The 19,548-nt window shown below is 37.3% G+C and overlaps 1 protein-coding gene across 5 annotated transcripts in view; it reads left to right on the top strand.

Moving 5' to 3' along the window:
• Positions 1-15,077, top strand: part of LOC129744515 (zinc finger protein 423 homolog) — a 196,014-nt gene extending 180,937 nt beyond the window's left edge. For all 5 annotated transcript variants that reach the window (XM_055737079.1, XM_055737078.1, XM_055737080.1 and 2 more), the window contains 4 exons: positions 9,368-9,487; positions 9,568-10,461; positions 12,323-12,670; positions 12,734-15,077. In XM_055737079.1, the coding sequence (XP_055593054.1) occupies positions 9,368-9,487; positions 9,568-10,461; positions 12,323-12,670; positions 12,734-13,601 (2,230 nt within the window). In that variant the 3' untranslated portion in view covers positions 13,602-15,077. The remainder of the gene's footprint in view (positions 1-9,367; positions 9,488-9,567; positions 10,462-12,322; positions 12,671-12,733) is intronic.
• Positions 15,078-19,548: the final 4,471 nt, after the last annotated feature.

Raw genomic sequence — 19,548 nt, forward strand, 5'->3', positions numbered from 1 at the left:
CATTTTGCGAAAATTTTATTCCCGAGTACAAATATATGATGGGAACATTGATAAGATTTGAAGATGCGACGAATTCGGGAGCGACATGTGGTTAGAATTCTCAAAACGTCGAATCAGCTCGAAAGCCGTACGATCTATCAAATTGTCCCAGCGATGTCTCTTCTCACGGTTCAGTCACATCAAGAAACATCCAACTTCAATCAACCTTTAAAAAAAGGTTGTGCCGGAGCTGAAGTTATCACTTCTCTAGAAGTTTTAGAAAAGTTGAAGGAAACGAAAATTCAAATAAAAGAAAAGGCTCTTTAACGAATTCTATCCTGATAAAATTTCTGAAACAAACCACTTTTTTCATTTTATTGAAATTTAACTATAAGTTTTTGGCTTTCTTACAGAAAGGCAAAGCCAACGGTCAGTGGGGGCTATAATTAATTAAGGGTCCAAGATCCCACATTATATATACCAGGGGTTTTCAGATCGTGCTCCGCGAAGCTTTTGAAAGTGCTTCGCGACGTACGCAACGAAAATCATAACCAACTTTGGAAAACTGATTTTTTTTTATCGTTTCATTTTTATCGAAACATGAGAAAAAAAATTAACAGGGCATATAGTACGAACGAATAAATTTTGTTTACTTTGTTTTTACTGACGGCTGAATCCATGCAGGGATATTAGCAAAGAATGGTGGAATGTCAAAATGTACTGCTTTGATCGAACAACGTTGTGTTGCAGCATAGTAATTTGAAATATACAAGGTAGGCTATTCCGCTCTCTTTCAACGTATTGGTAGGAGGCCCCGAAAAATAGTTATGGAAATAACTGGCAAATATATGAAATTTATAAGAAAATCACATTTTTCTTAAAATAAACAAGTATTAAAATTATGTGAAAAATATGCACTTATGCATTTTAATGCAACAAACAACATTTGGCTTTTCAACATCTCTAAAAGTAATATGCAATGTGCTTTTTGTCGATTTCAAACTACAATCTGGTGATATTTTTGCCTTGTGTGGCCTTTTTGTTGTGCGATTTGAATAAAAATTCAAACAAATTGACTTTTTGTCACAGAAACATGAAGTATTTTAGATCATTTATCAAATTTTTAACATGAACATAAGAAAATTTTACATTGCTTGCTCTCAAAAAACAGGGACGGCGATGGAAATTTCTTTTGAATGCTCATTATTTATGGTTCAGATCCAGAAATCCGAAGTAAAAATTAGTTTCCAATGACCCTGAAGAAACAACCTTCAATCTTGAGCCCTTTTCGAAAGAATCGAATGGCTATCGACGGAGAAATTAATAATTTTGGTGGCCATTCTATATAAAATTGTCAAATTCTCATAACTATTTTTGTTTGTATGCAAGCATGCTGTGTACATACACGGAGCTTCGAAGTGAGGTTAAGCGCAATGGCCTACCTGTTATTTTCCATGTACTATGGTGTTGCAGGACTGAGTGTGCAAAACACAGGCTGTTCTTGCGCCGTACTTGGCGAGCTACCGATTGGAAAAGCTGGAGAAGCGCATACTATTGCTGAAAACTTAATTAAACCTTGCATTCAAGAAGTTGTCTGTATCATGGTTGATAATAAAACAGTGGAATTAGTAAATTCGATTCCCATGTCTGAAAACACAGTTTCTCGGCAAATTTGTGACATGGCTGAAGATGTTGAAAGTGATTGAGAACTTCAAAATTCGACATGCAGCTTGACGAATCCACAAATGTAGCAGGACTAGCAATTCTGATGGTATCAAGGATCTGAATGTTTCGAAGAAGATTTGTTCCTTTGCAAACCGTTGTCAACTTCCACGTCGGGGGCTGAAATTTTCAAGATAAATAATTGATGATTATGTTACGGACCACAATATTCCATGGGGAAATCATCGACATGCACTCGCTATGAAGAAACTATCATCATCTTTGAAGGAAGTCTTGGACGAAAGCATAAAAATAATCAACTTTATTAAGGCTCGACCGAAAAATTCAGGGTTATTCAAGGCGTTGTGCAAAGAGATGGTTAGCCAATATTCCACGCTACTACTTCATACCGAAGATCGTTGGTTATCTCGTAGAAAAACGTTGTCTCGCCTGTTTGAATTAAGAATGACTTTAGTCTTTCAATGCGAGGTAAAGGAATAACAATCTTCGATTAAAACGGCAAAATCATGACTATCAAGAGAAAAATCAAATTTTGGGCAGATGAACAGCTTTCCGAATTTAAGAAGCATTCAATTAGAAATAACCTTGAAGTTATCATCCGAATATTTCCAAGAATTATGACAATCACAACACTTTTCGTTGATAAATTTATTTTTGTATTCCTTGGTGTAAACTTAAACTAACAGGCCCACGTGTCTAATGAAGTCATTTACAATTACAATTACAATGTTTTGCCGCATGATTTGTTTAACAGCTTCCAGCAAAACTCCACGAAGATTATCATAAAATAATAATATGATCGAAGACTTTAATTGCGTGGAACAGCCTATTTTTATGTCGAAGAAACCAGAATTATTAACAATATTAACATCGCAAGAATATGAATGCCTGATAGATATGACATCGGATTCAAAGCTTCAGAAAAGAATCCTATCCAAAAAGTTGTTGGAGGAGTATTGGTTTCAACTGAAAAATAAATTTTAAATTTTGTCCGATAAAGCAAAACATATTCTGCTGCCGTTTTTCACAACTTATCTATGTGATTCTGGATTTTCCACATATATCGCAACGAAGACAAAATACCGATCCCGACTAATCGCGGAACCAGACATCAGGCTACAACTGACACAAATTTAATGAAACTTGTTACAGCTTGAAAAATCGAAGAAAGCGTAGTAGTTCTATTGAAATCAATCATTTTTGATGACACATATTTTGTCAATAAAAACAAGGCTATTCAAAGAGTAGCCATTCATTGCTGATTTTATGGACTACGATGACAAGGCACATCTTATTTGAACGATAAATACTTTGAATACAGTGAGCGAAATAAGAATAGCACCACTATGTGTTTTGCTTGTAAAAATATGAATGATTGAAAATTACGAAAATTTTCTTCCACAGTTTGTTCTGAATTCCTAAACGGATAAATCAAGCATAAGTTTACTTTTTTTGGACGTAGCAATTGGCGTTGAGGACCAAAAATGTGAAAAAAGGGTGCGAAATAAGAATAGAACCACTTGAGTTTTTCAACATAAACAAGATTATTTTTAGAAAATTTACTGTGTAAAAGTTAATAATAATGCTTTTACGAAGTATTTGAATGGATAGCTGCATTTTAAGGAGTTTTCCAGAATTCCAAAGGTTTTCAAAAGTTTTAAAAGGGGGTTTTAAGAGATGCTCTTCTAACGTTAAGGAATTTGATATTTGGGCTGTAATTCTTTACCGAACTACTTGCTTTCTTCATTAAAATGACGTGAAATGATGAAACAAACATTCGGGAATAATTTTGAATCAGAAAAAATAGGTTAGAAATAAAAAACTTTGATTTTGTTCAGTAAACCACACTTTTTCCAGTTTCAAGTCGTAGATGGCAGCACTTTCTTGCATGTAAGCCCAAATTTAGTCTCAATAATGATTTTGCAGGTTTATTTACGTCCATATCCATATCCACAATTTTCTGAAAGTTAACGCTGCAGAAAGCTTTTCCAGATTTGCAAAAGAATCACCAGCACAAAAATGTATAACCGCCAAAATTCCTGCTCGTCTCAACTTCCGATTCAAATGCCCATCATACCAATAATACTGCTGGCTGTCTGGTCCATCAAGCTCCATCGCAAAGTATAACTTTAATGTTAATAATCGGTCCATAAATTCACTTTTAGTGACCTTGATGCAATTCTAATTTTTTTTTGGATTTAGTGATCTTAGAATTTCCAAAGCGTTCACACGGTACATGTTTTTATTTCTTGACCAAAATCATCCAGCACTCCCTAATTTATCCCAGATATTCGAAAATGGGCATGAATTTGGTTAAATGGCAAGATAGTGCTGCCATCTATGACTTAAAACTAGAGAAATAGTGTTTGACTATTAAAATAAATTAGTATTTTTGAATTTCAACCTGCTTTATGGATTCAAACTCAGCCTCAAAGCTATGTTTCATCATTTTGCATTATACTTATGAATGTTAATGAAGAAATCATGCAGTTTGATAAAGTTTTATAGCTCAAATATCAAATTCCTTAACGCTAGAGGAGCATCCCTTAAAACCCCCTTTTAATACCTTTGAAATCCTTTGGAATTCTGGAAAACTCCTTAAAATGCAGTTATCTATTCAAATACTTCGTAGAAGCATTATTATTCACTTTTACACAGTATTTTTTTTTAATAATCTTGTTTTTGTTAAAAACTCAAGTGGTTCTATTCTTATTTCGCACCCTTTTTTTACATTTTTGGTCCTCAACGCCAATTGCTACGTCCAAAAAAAGTAAACTTATGCTTGATTTATCCGTTAAGGAATTCAGAACAAACTGTGGAAGAAAATTTTCGTAATTTTCAATTATTCATATTTTTACAAGCAAAACACATAGTGGTGCTATTCTTATTTCGCTCACTGTACTTTGAAAGTTTTGAAAACTCGGGTGTTTCATTCTTTCAAAAATGTAGGTGCTCCGCCAAAATTTTTGGTTTTAAAATGTGCTCCGCCTAGCAAATGATCTGAAAACCCCTGATATATACCAATCGACTCAGCTCGACGAGTTACGAAGATGTGAGCGTCGAGAAATGTGGCTCTCAAACTTAAACAGTTTGAAATATTTTGATAGTAAATGAACTCGTTATCAGTTCGCTTATCCCCCAAAAAACGTACTGGCCATCTTTTTTTTTTTACATATATTGAGTTTGGTAATTTTTGCTTTCAATTTTCTTTAATCATTATTATTTAATTATTATTATTATTTAATTATAATTTAATAATTCAGAAATAAGGAATCCATTATTGTGTCATATATTTCCAAACATAATTTACTTACACTCTGTAAGAAAGGCCTTTTTCTTCATTGTTATATTTATAATTTTTCTTCTTTCTTGTTCGTATTTTTTATATTTTTAACTTTTTTTTTAATTCTAATTAACCAAATTCATTATCTTCTTTTTATGTTTTTTTTTCATTTATTTTTTTAATTGCAATTTTTTTCAAGTTTTTTTAATGCCTTTTTAGTTTTTTTATATTTAAAAAAAAAGTTTACTTTCATGTTTCTTTAAATTGATTATTCTTCTACTCATTTCGTTTTAGTCTTTGAATTGTCTTTTTTTTGTTTTTTTTTTAACATTTTAAAAATGTAGTGTTAATGTGTTAATTTTTAATATTTGGATATGTTAGATCTGAAATATATGTAGGGGAAAGGTTTCCTAAATGGGCCTATCGGGTTAAATGACCCTACGGCTGTTTGATGAAATGGCTGACTAGACAGCTTATCTGACCAATGAAATTTGAGGGTGATACGCTTAGAACATAAGGCAAGAAAGAATTTTATGAAATTACAAATTAAAAAAAAATTAAAAAATTATACAAGGTTTTGATACATTTTGATGTAATATTTCGACGTTTAAAAATTATACGTGAAGAAGCTTTAAACAAAAACTAGGATGGTTTTTGTTTCTTACTCAAATGAACTTAAGAAATTAAACATATTTCAGCTTTTGTGGACGTTTAATAATGATTATTAAGTGGAATAATAGAGTGTTTTTGTATGCCCCCATCATGTTTGTAAAATGCCTCCATCCTAAAATAGCAGGTTAAATAGAATAAATAAATGATTTTTATCACTCACTTATCAAATCTCAGCTCTGAATGACAGCTCAAGAACGAATTGAAGATCTTAAGACAGATTTGATAAAGTTTTTCTCATGGATGAACTGCCTCCATAGTATGGCAACCCTAACTTTTGTTTTATTCCACAAAATTATAATATACATAGATTTTTATAAAACTTCAGCTTTGTCGTACGGAAATTATTACTTTCTAGCAGTTTCAATGAAATTATACGGAAATATTGCCCAAAACACAGAAATTTTGCTCAAAACATAAATAGGCGCATTTAGCCCGCACGGTTTGAGGTTCGGCATTTTAGACAACACTTATAATAAAATCGTTTTCTTGGAAACAGAAGAAAATTTTTACACAAAAATTACTCCATTGTATAGAAAACAGATGCCTGCACACGTGTATATAGTTTTTGTACAAATATTCGACGTGATATTTGATTAAATCAGTGTTCTGCTTAATAGGCGCATATAGCCCGCTCCTCCCCTATGTATATTCAATTGCACAATTCTTGATTATTTTCTTAAAATTTTTTATTTATTTTTCGAGTTTTAATCATTTTTTAAGTTTTTGTTCAGATTTTTTTTTAATTTGTGTTTAGTTTTTGACTTTTCATTGCTTTTATTTGGTTTTTAATTATTATGGATTAATAGCTTTCAAGTCTTCTAAGCCAACGATCATGAGATCGATTCCCGGTCACGGCATACATCATAGTACACTAGACCGCTGCAAAAAATGACTTTTTGCTTCCATATGTTTTTTCGTAGCCTTTTTGGGTCACCAAGCATCAGTGTAAAATTTGAGATGAATTGGTTGATTCCTGAAGCGCTCTATCCAGTCCTTAATTAGCGCAACGCATTTCATTTTTGTATGGAAATTTGTATGGAAGAAGACCAGAAAGACTAGAACTTGTATGGAAGAAGACCAGATCCAGAAAATTCAAATAAGCTTGAAATGATGTTGGTCTTTGATTTTTGGATTGGACTATTTTTAAGCTCCATTTTTTTTTGCTAACATGACAAGCAGCTAATAGTGTTTTCGTTTATTGGTGTGAGTATAGCAACCATATATTTGCATCGTCCCGAGTCCCGGGTAACGATTCTGTTTGTTTATTCAGAAAAAGTTTTGCCCCGCACTTGTGGAGAAAACGAAAACGGCATAAGTGTCGTGATTTTACGAATCTCACAAGAATAGATCAATGACTGACTTTGTTTTGTTTGTTTACCTAGTGTTGCCAAAATCAAAGGACTGAAGCAACTGTCAAATCCCATACAAACGGACCGTACCGACTTTTTGGAACCAGAACGTCAGTTCCCCTTTGATTTCAATGGCATTTTGGTACCAAAACGTCAGTGCGGTACTGAAATGTCAGTTCGGAAATTTCTTTCTCTTTCAGCCCCTTGGCCAAAATATCAAACGTTGCCATAGTTATTTAATACATTTTATTTATCTTCAGTGTTGCCGAATACAACTATTGTTTTATTTTTTTTTATTTTTAATTAAATTTGATTTATTTTCTGCATATCCTTCATCTCATCCCTACACTAAGCATTTCATGAAAAAAGTTATAACCATTTCAAAATTTAAAAAATCTGAATCCATTGGAAAGTATTATAAAATTGCAGATTTCGCTTGCTGGAGCTTTTAAAAATTTCGTGAAATGTTTTCGCAAAGGTGATATAAATCAATTAATTCTTGATTTTTTTTTTATTCTCAACTTGCAGTTACACAGTTTTCAAATAAGCAGTCAAAAACGCTTAAATTGAAAAAAAAATAGAAATTGTTTTTTTTTTTTTTTGTTTCACATCGAATTTGTTCACATGAATTGTACTGAGAGAATCAAGGTTTTTTTTTTATTCAGTTATATTTTTTGCAACTTGCAATTTTTTTTTCTCATACAAATTGCCATACAAAATTCAAACTCGTTGCGCTAATTCAGGACTAGATGGATCGCTTCTAAAATTTGTTTAGTGTTTCTGGCAGCAAAAACAACCAAACAAGTTATGGGAGGTGTATTTCTAATTCTAATTCTAATTTGTTTATTTAGAGAGGATTTTAAGCGACATGGTCATTCTTCCTCTTGATAAAAGATTTACAATATTTACAAGAACTTAAATTTTGTGAAGTAAATTAGCACTTTTAAGAAACTGTATGAGATTATCTTCGTTAACTGTGTTCAATGCTGATACGATATCGTGGTCGATACCACTGTCTCGCCTTTCCTTCGCGTACAATCTACAAGCTCCAATAACGTGGGCCACTGTCAGCGGCTCATTGCAGGAAACGCACATTTGGATACCCTTAGTGAAAAATTCCAGGTGTGTAAGTAGGGTATGTCCAATTCTCAATCTGGTAAGGGCACGTCGTTCCAAGGGATCCTCTCTATCCATCCATCGTAGAGTATTGTTTTTTATTCTTCTTAGAAACAGCTGCCGGTTACTTTGCCATTCTTCTTCCCATTTAATTCTCAACTCTGATCTCACCCAGGTGATAACGTCGTGAGCTGGGATTTCAATTGACTTCCTTGGTCCGTTTCTTCCTTTTGCCGCCAACTCATCCGCTTTTCTGTTTCCTTCGATGCCAACATGCCCAGGAATCCAGCATAATGTGGCACTTAGTTTTTTCTGCTCTTCCTCTATTGCTTGCACCCATGGATGCAGGGAATTACCGGCGTCCACTGCTGCCAAAACACTGGCCGAGTCCGAGAAAATAACTGAACGATATCTAGATTTGGCCGCTATATTTTTCAGGGCGTAAAGTATTGCCATTGCTTCAGCGGAAAAAATGGAACATTGTTCGGGGAGTTGGTAGAATGACTGTCTATTTTCACACGAAACACCGAAGCCCACTTGGTTATTCGCTACTGAGCCGTCTGTGAATATCTTCAGAAAGTTTGTGAGGTGTATTTAAGAATTTAAAATTTCCATACAAAGCTTGCAGCGGTCTTCTGGGGATTGGTGGTCTCAGCATTTCTAAGATGCAAGCCATCATATCCTCGGAAAACGTACGCTTAGTGTTAAGTCAAAGGAATCTCCTCGAGGAAACAACAAGTTTCCTTGAGATCCTATATGTGAAAAAATTAATTTTTTCTATATTTTATTTATTGTTTTATTCTAAGGCCTTTTTTTAAATTTTTCTTTGTATTTTTTATTTGCTGTTTTTCTATTTTATTCTTCATTACTTTGATAATGCTCTGTTTTTTCACTTTAAATTTTTTTTTAAATCTTCTTGGTATTTTATTTGTTTTCCATTTCTTCCGAATTTGTATTCATTTTATTCTTTTTTTGTATGTGTTCTTTTTTATTTGTTTTTTAAATAGTTAAATGGTAAAAAATTACATTATTAAAATAATAAATTAGGTTTTAAAAATAACTATGAAAGCGTTCTGTTTATATTTGGTCAGACTGTTTTATTTATTTATTGGGTTTTTCCGTCTCACGACATAACCTGATAAACAATATTTTTGGTCATACATAATAAATGTTGTTATCAGTTACTAACGTGTCTACTAACTTAGCTGGACCAACTATGATTTCTGTAGAGCTGCGACTGTTACAATCGTTGTGTAATTTTCAAATGCTATTTTCTTTATCCTAGGCATCACATTAGAACCCGTCACATCACATTGGGTGCTGTACAGTGCGTATTTTGTCAAGTGGTTTGCTCATCCGAGCTGGAAATGCAGTTCCACTTATCAGCCCACGCTAGGAAATTCAAGTAAGCATAACCTCAGCTCTAATTAGTAGTCTTTAACTAATAAGAACTCTTTATTGCTTGTCTTTTTTTTCCAATAATAGGTGCCCAGCATGTTCGGAATCTTTTCACGTAGAATTCCTACTCGATCGCCACATGCAAACCCATCACAGCCAGAAGGAAATTTCTAATGCAACGGCTTCTGGCGTAGGGTCTAACGCCAACCAGGGACCGAACCTAGAATACTTACACCTTCAGGGCCAAATGGCAGCTGCAGCCGCCAGTTGGCAGAACCTGTACGCGGCGAATAAATTCTACAATCCCCTACACGTGGACACGTTGAGTTCGATGAAGCACTCCAACTTTCTACACGGCTTCTACGACAGTCTCAGCAAATCACACGCTCAACGCTATCTGGATCAGTCCAAGAAGGCATTCATCAGCCCCAACAGCTCACCTCAAACGAAAGCTTTGCTCAACTTGTACAATCAACAGCGCTCAGCCGCGCTCAACGGAATGTGTTCAACGGATAATCTGCTCACTTCCGGTGTAGGAGCGTCGATTTCGGCCAACGCAACGCCAAACAATCCAACACCGAATTCCAGCTCAGCCAAACCATCTCAGATGTATTCGCCGACTACGCTGTTGCATCGCTACGGACTACCCGCAGCATCCGGCTCTTCTTCATCGACAGCAAACAGTGCGTCCCGGGATTCACTTACGGCTGCCGAGAAACTAGCTGCGGCAGCAGCAGCGGCTGCTGCTGTAGTCAACACCAAAGTAAGCGCCAACTCTCACAACAACAGCAATACCGGCAACACCAACCACAACAATAACAACAGCCAGAACGCCAGCAACAATTTCTACAGTTGTGGGATTTGCGAACGGAACGATTTCACTACCGAAAGCGAGGTCCAGACGCATCGGAAAATCGTGCACAACCTGAAGACCGGCGTAAGCTTGCGGTGTGCGTACTGTAGTGGCGATTTCAGATCCAGGTGAGATAGGGATATACCTAATAGGGAGGCTATCCAAAGTTCTGTTTTCTGAACATTTTCAAGTACAACATTGAACAATCCGTGTACTAAGGGATCTCAGTGTAAGGAAGCTTCATTGGGTGCTTAAGTTGTTTCGAACAAACTCTGATGCCTAAGAGCAAGTTCACTGGTGTTGGGAAAAAGTGGTAGAAATTTTGACACTTACGGATCATTTTGAAAATTTTGCCATGCAAAAACATTTTCAAGATCTGTGTTCTTCTAGTTTTTATACAACACGTGTTGTATTTTCGCATGCTGTGATGCAAAAATAGCAATATTTCTATCACATACGGCTGAAATAGAAACAGGGTTGTAAAAAAATACAACGCTCCACGATCTTGCATGAAAACATTTTTGCATGGTAACATTTTCAAAATTCCAAAATTTCTACCACTTTTTCCCAACACCAGTGAACTTGCTCTAAAACGATAGCAATTCTCAACCAAAATGAGGTATCAATACCGTGATGTAACATTCAAAAAAACCTACACTTGGTATGAATATGCTATCCGCATATAGAAATAAAGACCGAAATTTTTGACATTGTGCTTCCTTTATTAGACCACAATGATACCAAATTTCACTTAGTGAGGATGACTAAACCCTTTGGGCTTAAAATCCCGAAAAAAAAACAAACTTAAAATTCAGTGCTTGATAGCAAAATTAGGTATTATTTTGCGTAAAAGTGTTCCCGGGATAGCTCATGCCAAATGCAAATCGGTATTTCAGATACGGAGTCCTAAGTCTTCCTACTGCCGTCGGCTACCAATATACTGTAAACGTTGCACTTTCTCAACCCACTGTACTGCTACCGTGGAGCTGTAAGGATTTTCTGTTCAAACTTCGTCAAGATCTTTGCGACGTTGACCTTGAAACCTGTTGCCTTGGAGCTTTGAGATCATTGAGCCTGTTCTGCGTATCCGACCGAGGTTAGGATTTTAAAATACTGTGGATTAAATCAAAGAAATTCATTAACTTCCTTTCGAAATCAAGGTTAATATCGCGCATTATCGAAGAATTCCACGACACTTCCTCGATTGAGTTGAATCGATCGATCCAGTTAAATTTTCTCCAATACAAAGAAATAGGTACCTAATAAAAATACATTCTTGTATTACTCCAGCAACTTCCTGGATTGGATGAGGCACCTACATAATATATTATATGGAAAACCTTGCTCGAAAGTATTTCGGCAGGCATTCATCCAGCGTTCTATAAACAGCTATCTTCGGAGGCTTTTACTTCCTTCTTAGCTATGGAATTTGTCCAAGCTGCTGCTTTGGCTGACTTGGTACACACCTGCACATTTCTGACTTTCCTTTATCCGATCATCAACTTTCCTTCAGGTTTCATTCGAAATCTGACTTCCATTGACTTCTTCATTCATACATTTTGATGAGAATTCCATGATTCGTTGAGATAGAAGCATTCTCGATACCAGTCCATCCTGAGGCTCAGTATTCAAGTTGTTCATCGTATACCCTTTACACTTCTGAATTCTCTTAAGTCTGTCCTTTAAAATGGTTCAATCGGGTAGATGAGATGTAGATTATAACCTTATTTTGTCATTTTCGTTTACGTATTGTTTCACTGCGCTTGTTGTCCCAAATGCCCAAGTGACTAAATGCCAGAAATTTCGTCCAGCCAGGCAACTCTACACACTGTTCGAACAGAACGTCAGGGCTACTTTGATTGGCGATTCATAGATGTACTCACAATAAGATGGAATAACAAGAAAAGCTAGAGTTATTTTTTTTAAATATTTTGTAAACCTTCAACAATCATTAAAAACCTGTTGCTTTTTGTAATTTGTTTTTCCCAGAAATGAGCTGGAAAACCACATGAAGATTGCTCACAACACGGGCGGCAAACACAAATGTTTGATATGTGACGAGATATTCCCATCGCCTGCGGTCCTGGCGGAACACAAACTAACCCACTGCAAGGTGGGTGCTTCGGGTCGCTGTTCTCACTGTCCAACCATTCTGCCGGATGTACACAGCTTCAAGTCGCACCTGACGCAACATCAAAGCCCGACCGCCGGAAATTCGTCCTCGAATGCCAATAGCTCTAATTCGACCGCCTCAGAACAGCAAGAACGATTCCCGATCCAGTGCATCTGCTGTAGGCAAACCTTGAACTCGGAGTTCGAGATAAGTCTGCACGCCAAGTGAGTTTCCACTCTAAATGACGACTTACAAAATTCTTTACTTTAACTCATTTTCTTCTACAGATTCCACACCAAGTCAACGGAAACTAATGAAAAAACATGTGCCCTTTGCCTTGAACCTTTGGCTCCTGGGCAGGATACGAAAATTTGTGATCATTGTCTGAAACGGCACAACTTTCCGTCAAAGTTGTTATCTATAAATAATTTCATCAAAGCCTCGACCAACACATCCCACCCCAGCTCCCTAAAAAAATCCGAAGACGCTAATACCCAATCGCATCAACATCATTCCGAAGGTTACGCCCAGCAGATCCAACAGAACCAGTCACCTCCCATGGGAAACACCTATTCCTCCAAGTGTAACCTCTGCAAGAAAACACTTCCCGATGGCCACAAACTGCAAGAACACCTTATTGATCATACATTCGCCGGATGCGAAGACCGTGGATACGTTTGCTATCTATGCTCTTCGGTTTTCACCTCGTCAGCTGGGCTGCAGAGTCACATAGCCGAACATGGTCCGCAGTCGAAACCCTACGACTGTAGCCACTGTAAGGCTGCATTTTTCTTCCGAGCTGAGCTCGAACACCATCTCATCGATCACGAGCAGGGCAATGTCTCGGGAGGGTTTTTCAACTCTCAGCTAGACGAACCACCGATGGAGATCAAGGCAGAAATCATCGATGCACCGTCAACGAAGGAAATGACCAGTACTGAGCAGGACCCGTCTCAACCGTCTACCAAAGAATCACCGGAGGAACGGCTATTGGCTTCGCCTGAGGTACCAGCTGGGGATAGTGAAGACAGCAGCGACTCGACCGAAGATGATGAATACATCGAGGTGGAACATCACGTCGATGAACACGACAGAAACAAGCAGAATTCTGTTGATAAATCTAAAGATTATTCCTCTAACGAGTGCTCAGAATAGACGCTATCTAAAATAAAAATATTCACATTTAAATAATTTCTAAGGAAAACCACAGTAGTGCATTTAGGTAAAAGGAAATAAACCTATAGGGGAGATGAGGGCATAACGAGCACCCGAGGCATAATGAGAAGTCCATTTTTCTACATAAGTACGTATTTTCTTAAACAAATTTTCATGAGGACTTGTTTCGTACTACCCATAGTATTAATTTTTCACCAAAAAAGAAATATCCTCCTCATCTTTACAGAAATATTAAATAATAACCAGCTAGGTTCTCAAGTGACGAAAATATTATAATTTTTGAGCACCACCAAATAAGCTTTTATGACCTTTAAATCATCTCGATCTGAAATGTACGCATTGCAACATGATCTACACATTGTTTCTAAATTTTCAGCATCATAAAATTTTTGATTTTCCACTTTAATCAATTGTAAAACGCGTTTTTACTTTAATTTGTTCACTAGAGGCGAACAGAGCACTTTCAATGAAGGCATATTGAGCATTTTCTGCCGGAGAATCTAGCAGCGAATTCAACTCGATGAAGTCAACTGAATAATAGAGCTACAGCTTAACTTGTATCGTCTGACGATTTGGCCTATTGGTTAGATGTCGGAGAGGCAATCAGTAGACTCGAGTTCGATTCCTGTTCGAGGGGATTTTTTTTTGCACATACCATTCATGATTGATTTTTTTTATTGTTACATTATACGGCTAATAGCATCAAAGCATCATCCGTCAAACAAAACACCAGAAACATAATGTATGAACATGTGTTAATTCTTTGAATTCTACAAACAGACCTAGATTATTTTGTTTTTGCTTTGTTTGATGAATCTACGCCTCACCGTTTAGTGCAATCATGATCATAAATGATAAAAGAAGAAAAAAAAATCACCTCCACCAGGAATCGAACTCGAGCCTACTGATTATCTCTCCGACATCTAACCAATAGGCCAAATCGTCAGACGATACAAGTTGAGCTGTAGCTCTATTACTCAATTGACTTCATCGAGTCGAATTCGCTGCTAGATTCCCCGGCAGAAAATGCTCATTATGCCTTCATTAATGGTGCTCATACTGCCTCGGGGGGTTTCTCATTATGCCTCTACAGTGACTGGTTTTCAGCTTTCGGCAAAATTTTTTAAAATGCATCTTTAAACGTTTTTATCTACTTTTTCAAGTTTCATCCAATTAGACAATAGACTATTTGAGTGTCGGAACACGAAACAATGATGTAATTCACATATTACAGCTGTTCTCTATGGTTAAATAAGCATTTTCCTTAAGGTGCCCATTATGCCCTCATCTCCCCTAGTAGTGTAGGGCGGATTTGTTGTTAAGTTATTAATTTATTTTTGTTTGCGAATATCTCTTGAGTCTCCTCAAGGCAAAATATTTTTTATTTATTTTGCCAGTACTATTACGTATTTGTTAATTTACGAAGCTCGTTCGTTATCGCTCATATCTAGCATAAACCCAAACATTACCAAATAAACTATATCGTAAATAAAGCTATCCCGGAGCACATTGCTTGAAAAGAAAATCCTTGCCCCCACAAACGGTGCGTTCGTAAATTGATTTTTTCTATCTAAGTATTTTTATCGATGCTGGCGTTCGTAAATTATTTATAAACAACTTGTACGCAAAAGCTTTGGAAAGTGATTAAACATCTACCAAAAAAATCGATCGACTGATGCATCACCCAAAAAAAACACGCCGTAAAAACCAAAAAGCAAAAATTGGCAGAACTTACGCGTACGCTCCTCTGATCAAAAGTTAACGGACGTTGCACTGACCACATATCCACACCACATATCATGGCACGTGCAACACATCTATGAGCGAGGGGCGGATCGTTCGTGCAGGATATCGATGAAACAAAACCAATTTTGCCCAGTTGCTTTTCGGCAGTCGAAGAATACCCAAACCCCCCACACTGCGCCAACTGCGGAAGAAACCATTCAGCAATGAATCGCTCCTGCCCCCTCTTCAAACAAAAATTATCCGGCTGAAAATTGACTTTGGCCTCAATCATTCGAAAGCAACTAAGATGTTCCGCCAACAAACGAACAATCATCCGGAAGAAGCTCAGTTGAATGTTCTAATCGTAATAGAAATTCAAATGATTATTAAGGATTTCCCGACCCCCCCCCCCCCCTAGTCTTAGCTATACAGGATATCCTTAGCAACACTACAATACCCGCTAATCATATTCCAGGGTACACCCTATACACCGTCTCAAACTCGAACACACGCCACTTTTCCCACAATTACCTTCACCCATAATAATAATGACCGACTCCAATGCACACTCCACCTTTTGGGGAGGCTCCCACACGTCCAACAAAGGAGCCTACCTGGAAAATTTCGCTGTCATTTAAAATTTAACAATCCCAAACAACTGTCAGCCTATTCGTAGGCTGACTGCAGAAAGCTTGATCACCGCCAAAAAACCAACGTCAATAACATCTTTTACCGAAATCTGATCCGAAGCAGCTTCTCTATCCATCCCCCGAACCATATTGGCATTCCTGGGCGATCCACCCTCCCATAGTGAGGCCCTAAAGTCAGAGATGCGGTCAAGAACCGCCGAAAGAAGTTGCGCGCTTTAAAAAGATGCATCACTGACGGCCCTATTACGCTCGCCGTCCTTAATAAATTTGAAATCGCCCGATCTCAAACCAGACGAATCATTATAGATGGGAAAACCAAGTGCTGGCAAGAGTTCACTGAACAAATTAATCCCAATACACCCTCCAATGTCCTCTGGTCCAAAATAAAGATTTTGAACGGTAGCTGCCGCAGGGATGCATTCCACATTCTGCTCAACAAACAGTACATCAACGATTTCTCAAAGCTGGCCGATGCATTCTTTGACCACTTTTCCAAGATCTCCAACCCCTCTAATTCCGTCATCCTACCCTTTCCCACTGCAAGTGCCAAAATAATCAATTTTGAGTTAAGTATACCCAAAGATTCTTCATGATTCAATGTACATCTGGTGCAAAACTCAGATTTTTTATAATTTTTTTTGAAAACTTTTTTGATTGAACTAAAACTGCTCTAATTCGAAAAATATAAGAAAAATCGAACACAATCACAACTTTGAAGCGCGTTTTCATTTAAGCACTTTCACCCCTCTGATCCCAAGCGCCTCAATTGTCGCTCTCCATTGACGAACTTGAGTTTGCTCTACGAAACGTCGAAGGACTATAAGAAACACTAACATTTCTGGATTTACTAAACAAAATCTGGACAGAGGGCGTGTACCCCGATAGCTGGAAGGTGGGACTTGTCAACTGAAGTAACCCATCGTTACTAGGTTTTACCACTTATAATTAAGGACACAAATAAAGGGGTTTCTAGTGTTTTGAATAAATAAGACGACACACGTCTGGTTAGGACGGAAGCCAGTAACAAAGAGGCAGATCTGTTTTATTCTTAACATCTGGTACAAGATTTCGCCTGCGAAGTCCTTTTGTCCCTATGTCGACAGTGTTCCCATTCTGGGATCTGACCTACTCGTCTGTAACGAACGTTTTTGTCCCGATACCATCAACAACTTAAAGCGCCACTCCCGGAACCCGAGAGGCTGTTGACGCGTGTTTTGCGTCCCGGTTAAAGACTCAAATCAGGGCGGGCTAACAGTTCCAACGTTGTATCTCATTCAACTTCCCAACTGACTACCGGAATGCGGCCCTAATCTGTAAATATTGATAGAGTGGAATGCACAACCCACAACCCTGCGACACTTACAAAACCTTATCCCACGCAACCCAAATCAACAGCAAACGTCGACGCTTCCAATCTTACCCAATCAATCAATTTAAGCGGAACTTGGTTTGATTCATTCTACAGCTGTATTTTACAAATTTTCGTTCCTATGGGCCTTAGTGACGTCACTCAATCATTAGCTCTTAATACTAATCACAATAAAGATCAACTCTTAATTCTAGGCTAACCTGCTCAGTTCCTTCAGAGGTTCCAATCGGCTGACTCCGTACTTACATGCACTTCATGCTCAATACAAACGCTTCAATCTTGTGGTTCGTGTCCCGGCTCCGATGCAACGACGACTAACTGTGCCCTATGCAGAGCAGCATCGAGCCACACGTGGTTGGACCAACACGTGTTTGACCAAAGCCTCGGAGTGTGCTGATGAGTCACGACAATCACTGTGGTACGGATGGGAGAGCGGCGGAATTCCTTCCACCATATAACGGGCTCTCCAGGTATTGGCAGTAATACCTCGGTTGAGAACGTGTTCCACAAAATGATGTCGTATGCGACTACCGGATATGACGAGATGCAGCACCACACGGATTTGGTCTTCCGTCCCCAGCCAACACCCACGTTGAACGGTGGGATTCCTGCGTTCAACGTATCAGATTAAGGGCAACATAAGAATTCTCAGTCGGAACCAATTTGCATGAGCAGTGCACAATGCACAGTGAATCTTACCTGGAGGTAACTGTTTCCAATTTAAACAATTCGATCGGCGTTGTTTCTTATCGACAAACCAATTTCGTACCTGAGCAGAGATAAACGCATTCTAACAATATTCTGTTTGCCTAATTGTGAAAATTTTACTCACAAGTGCCTTAAGCCCTAACATGTGCAAATAAAAACTTTTTAGGCGTGACACACGAAACTTATCTGAGTTTCACAAAGCACAATCTGCAATAACTAAACATTGATATAATGATCTTAAACGATACAAGAAGATTATCGCCTTCACTACCTGCACGTGGTTTAAGTTTTAGCACTTTAAACAGGGCTGAGCCCGATATGACCGAATACGATCTTAATCGCCGAACGAGTACTGCCAAAGTGGATTGCGACCGTCGACGACGACGTGCTATCACCCCCCAAATCTAAATCGCGCCCAATGATGGCTAAGCCACCGGCAGTTGTGTGCGTTGCATTGCACTCTATCCTCCCTAGCTAGTGGGCTTTGTCCGCATCTCAAGGACATTAAAGTGATACGCAGAGATTTTTTTTTATCACAGCCTCTTTTTGCATCCCAAATAGCTAGTCAAAAAATTAAATGAGATCACTTGTGGAACTCAAATATTCAAGGAAGGGTAGAGCCTAGCGATTGCCTCTAGCGACCGGGAGATGTCGCGTTAAGCGGTTGATGGCAACTTTCGGGTGTCTAACCAAGTCAAGAGCTTTAGCATTTTTTTATGGCATGATTTAACAGGAGTGGTCTATCATAATTCGATAGGGCATAATCAAATATATTACATTCGCCGATGCAAAAGAAAATAAAAATTTTGAAATAAAATTTCAAAATTTTTATAACAAGACAATACTACTAAACCAACTCTAAATATTTACAACTTTATTTTACGCTGTGTTATTTTTACTGTATTTTTTTTTTCAGAACGCATTAGAACCAATTCACCTAGAATATATTCGAAAATTTAACCAATTAACATAATTACCACGGGTCATGGTACCAATTTACTCCGAAAGTTTCGAAAATTTACCCATTATCAAACCTATAAACTCCAGAAAGCTGGAAACAAATTTTATCCTACATGATCCGATTAACTCCAATAATTACTTGGAAAACTGTATCAGATTTGTTTCCGTATCTTAAAGAAAATAACACCGCGAAACATGTAAAACTAATAACTACATTTATCCTAGTGTATGGGTTCTCAATTAAACGTCAAAGAAGCCATAAAAGCTCATTTCATTGGTAAACAACAAATTTCGGGAAACTAAGAACGTTTTTACATTGAGTTTGGAATTCTGGACCAAATTACTGCTAAAAGAAAGAATTGGATGGTAATTAATGGAAAGATTTGAAAAGAAAACTAAACCGGACTATTGGATTGACGAATTGGTGAAACAAAAAGGGAATCTAACAACTGTAAGTAGCAAAAATATTGATTGAAGTTCTGGAACTAATGATTATTTTACTGTTACTATTTTA

This window comes from Uranotaenia lowii, chromosome 2 (genome assembly GCF_029784155.1).
Source record: "Uranotaenia lowii strain MFRU-FL chromosome 2, ASM2978415v1, whole genome shotgun sequence".
NCBI lineage: Eukaryota > Metazoa > Arthropoda > Insecta > Diptera > Culicidae > Uranotaenia > Uranotaenia lowii.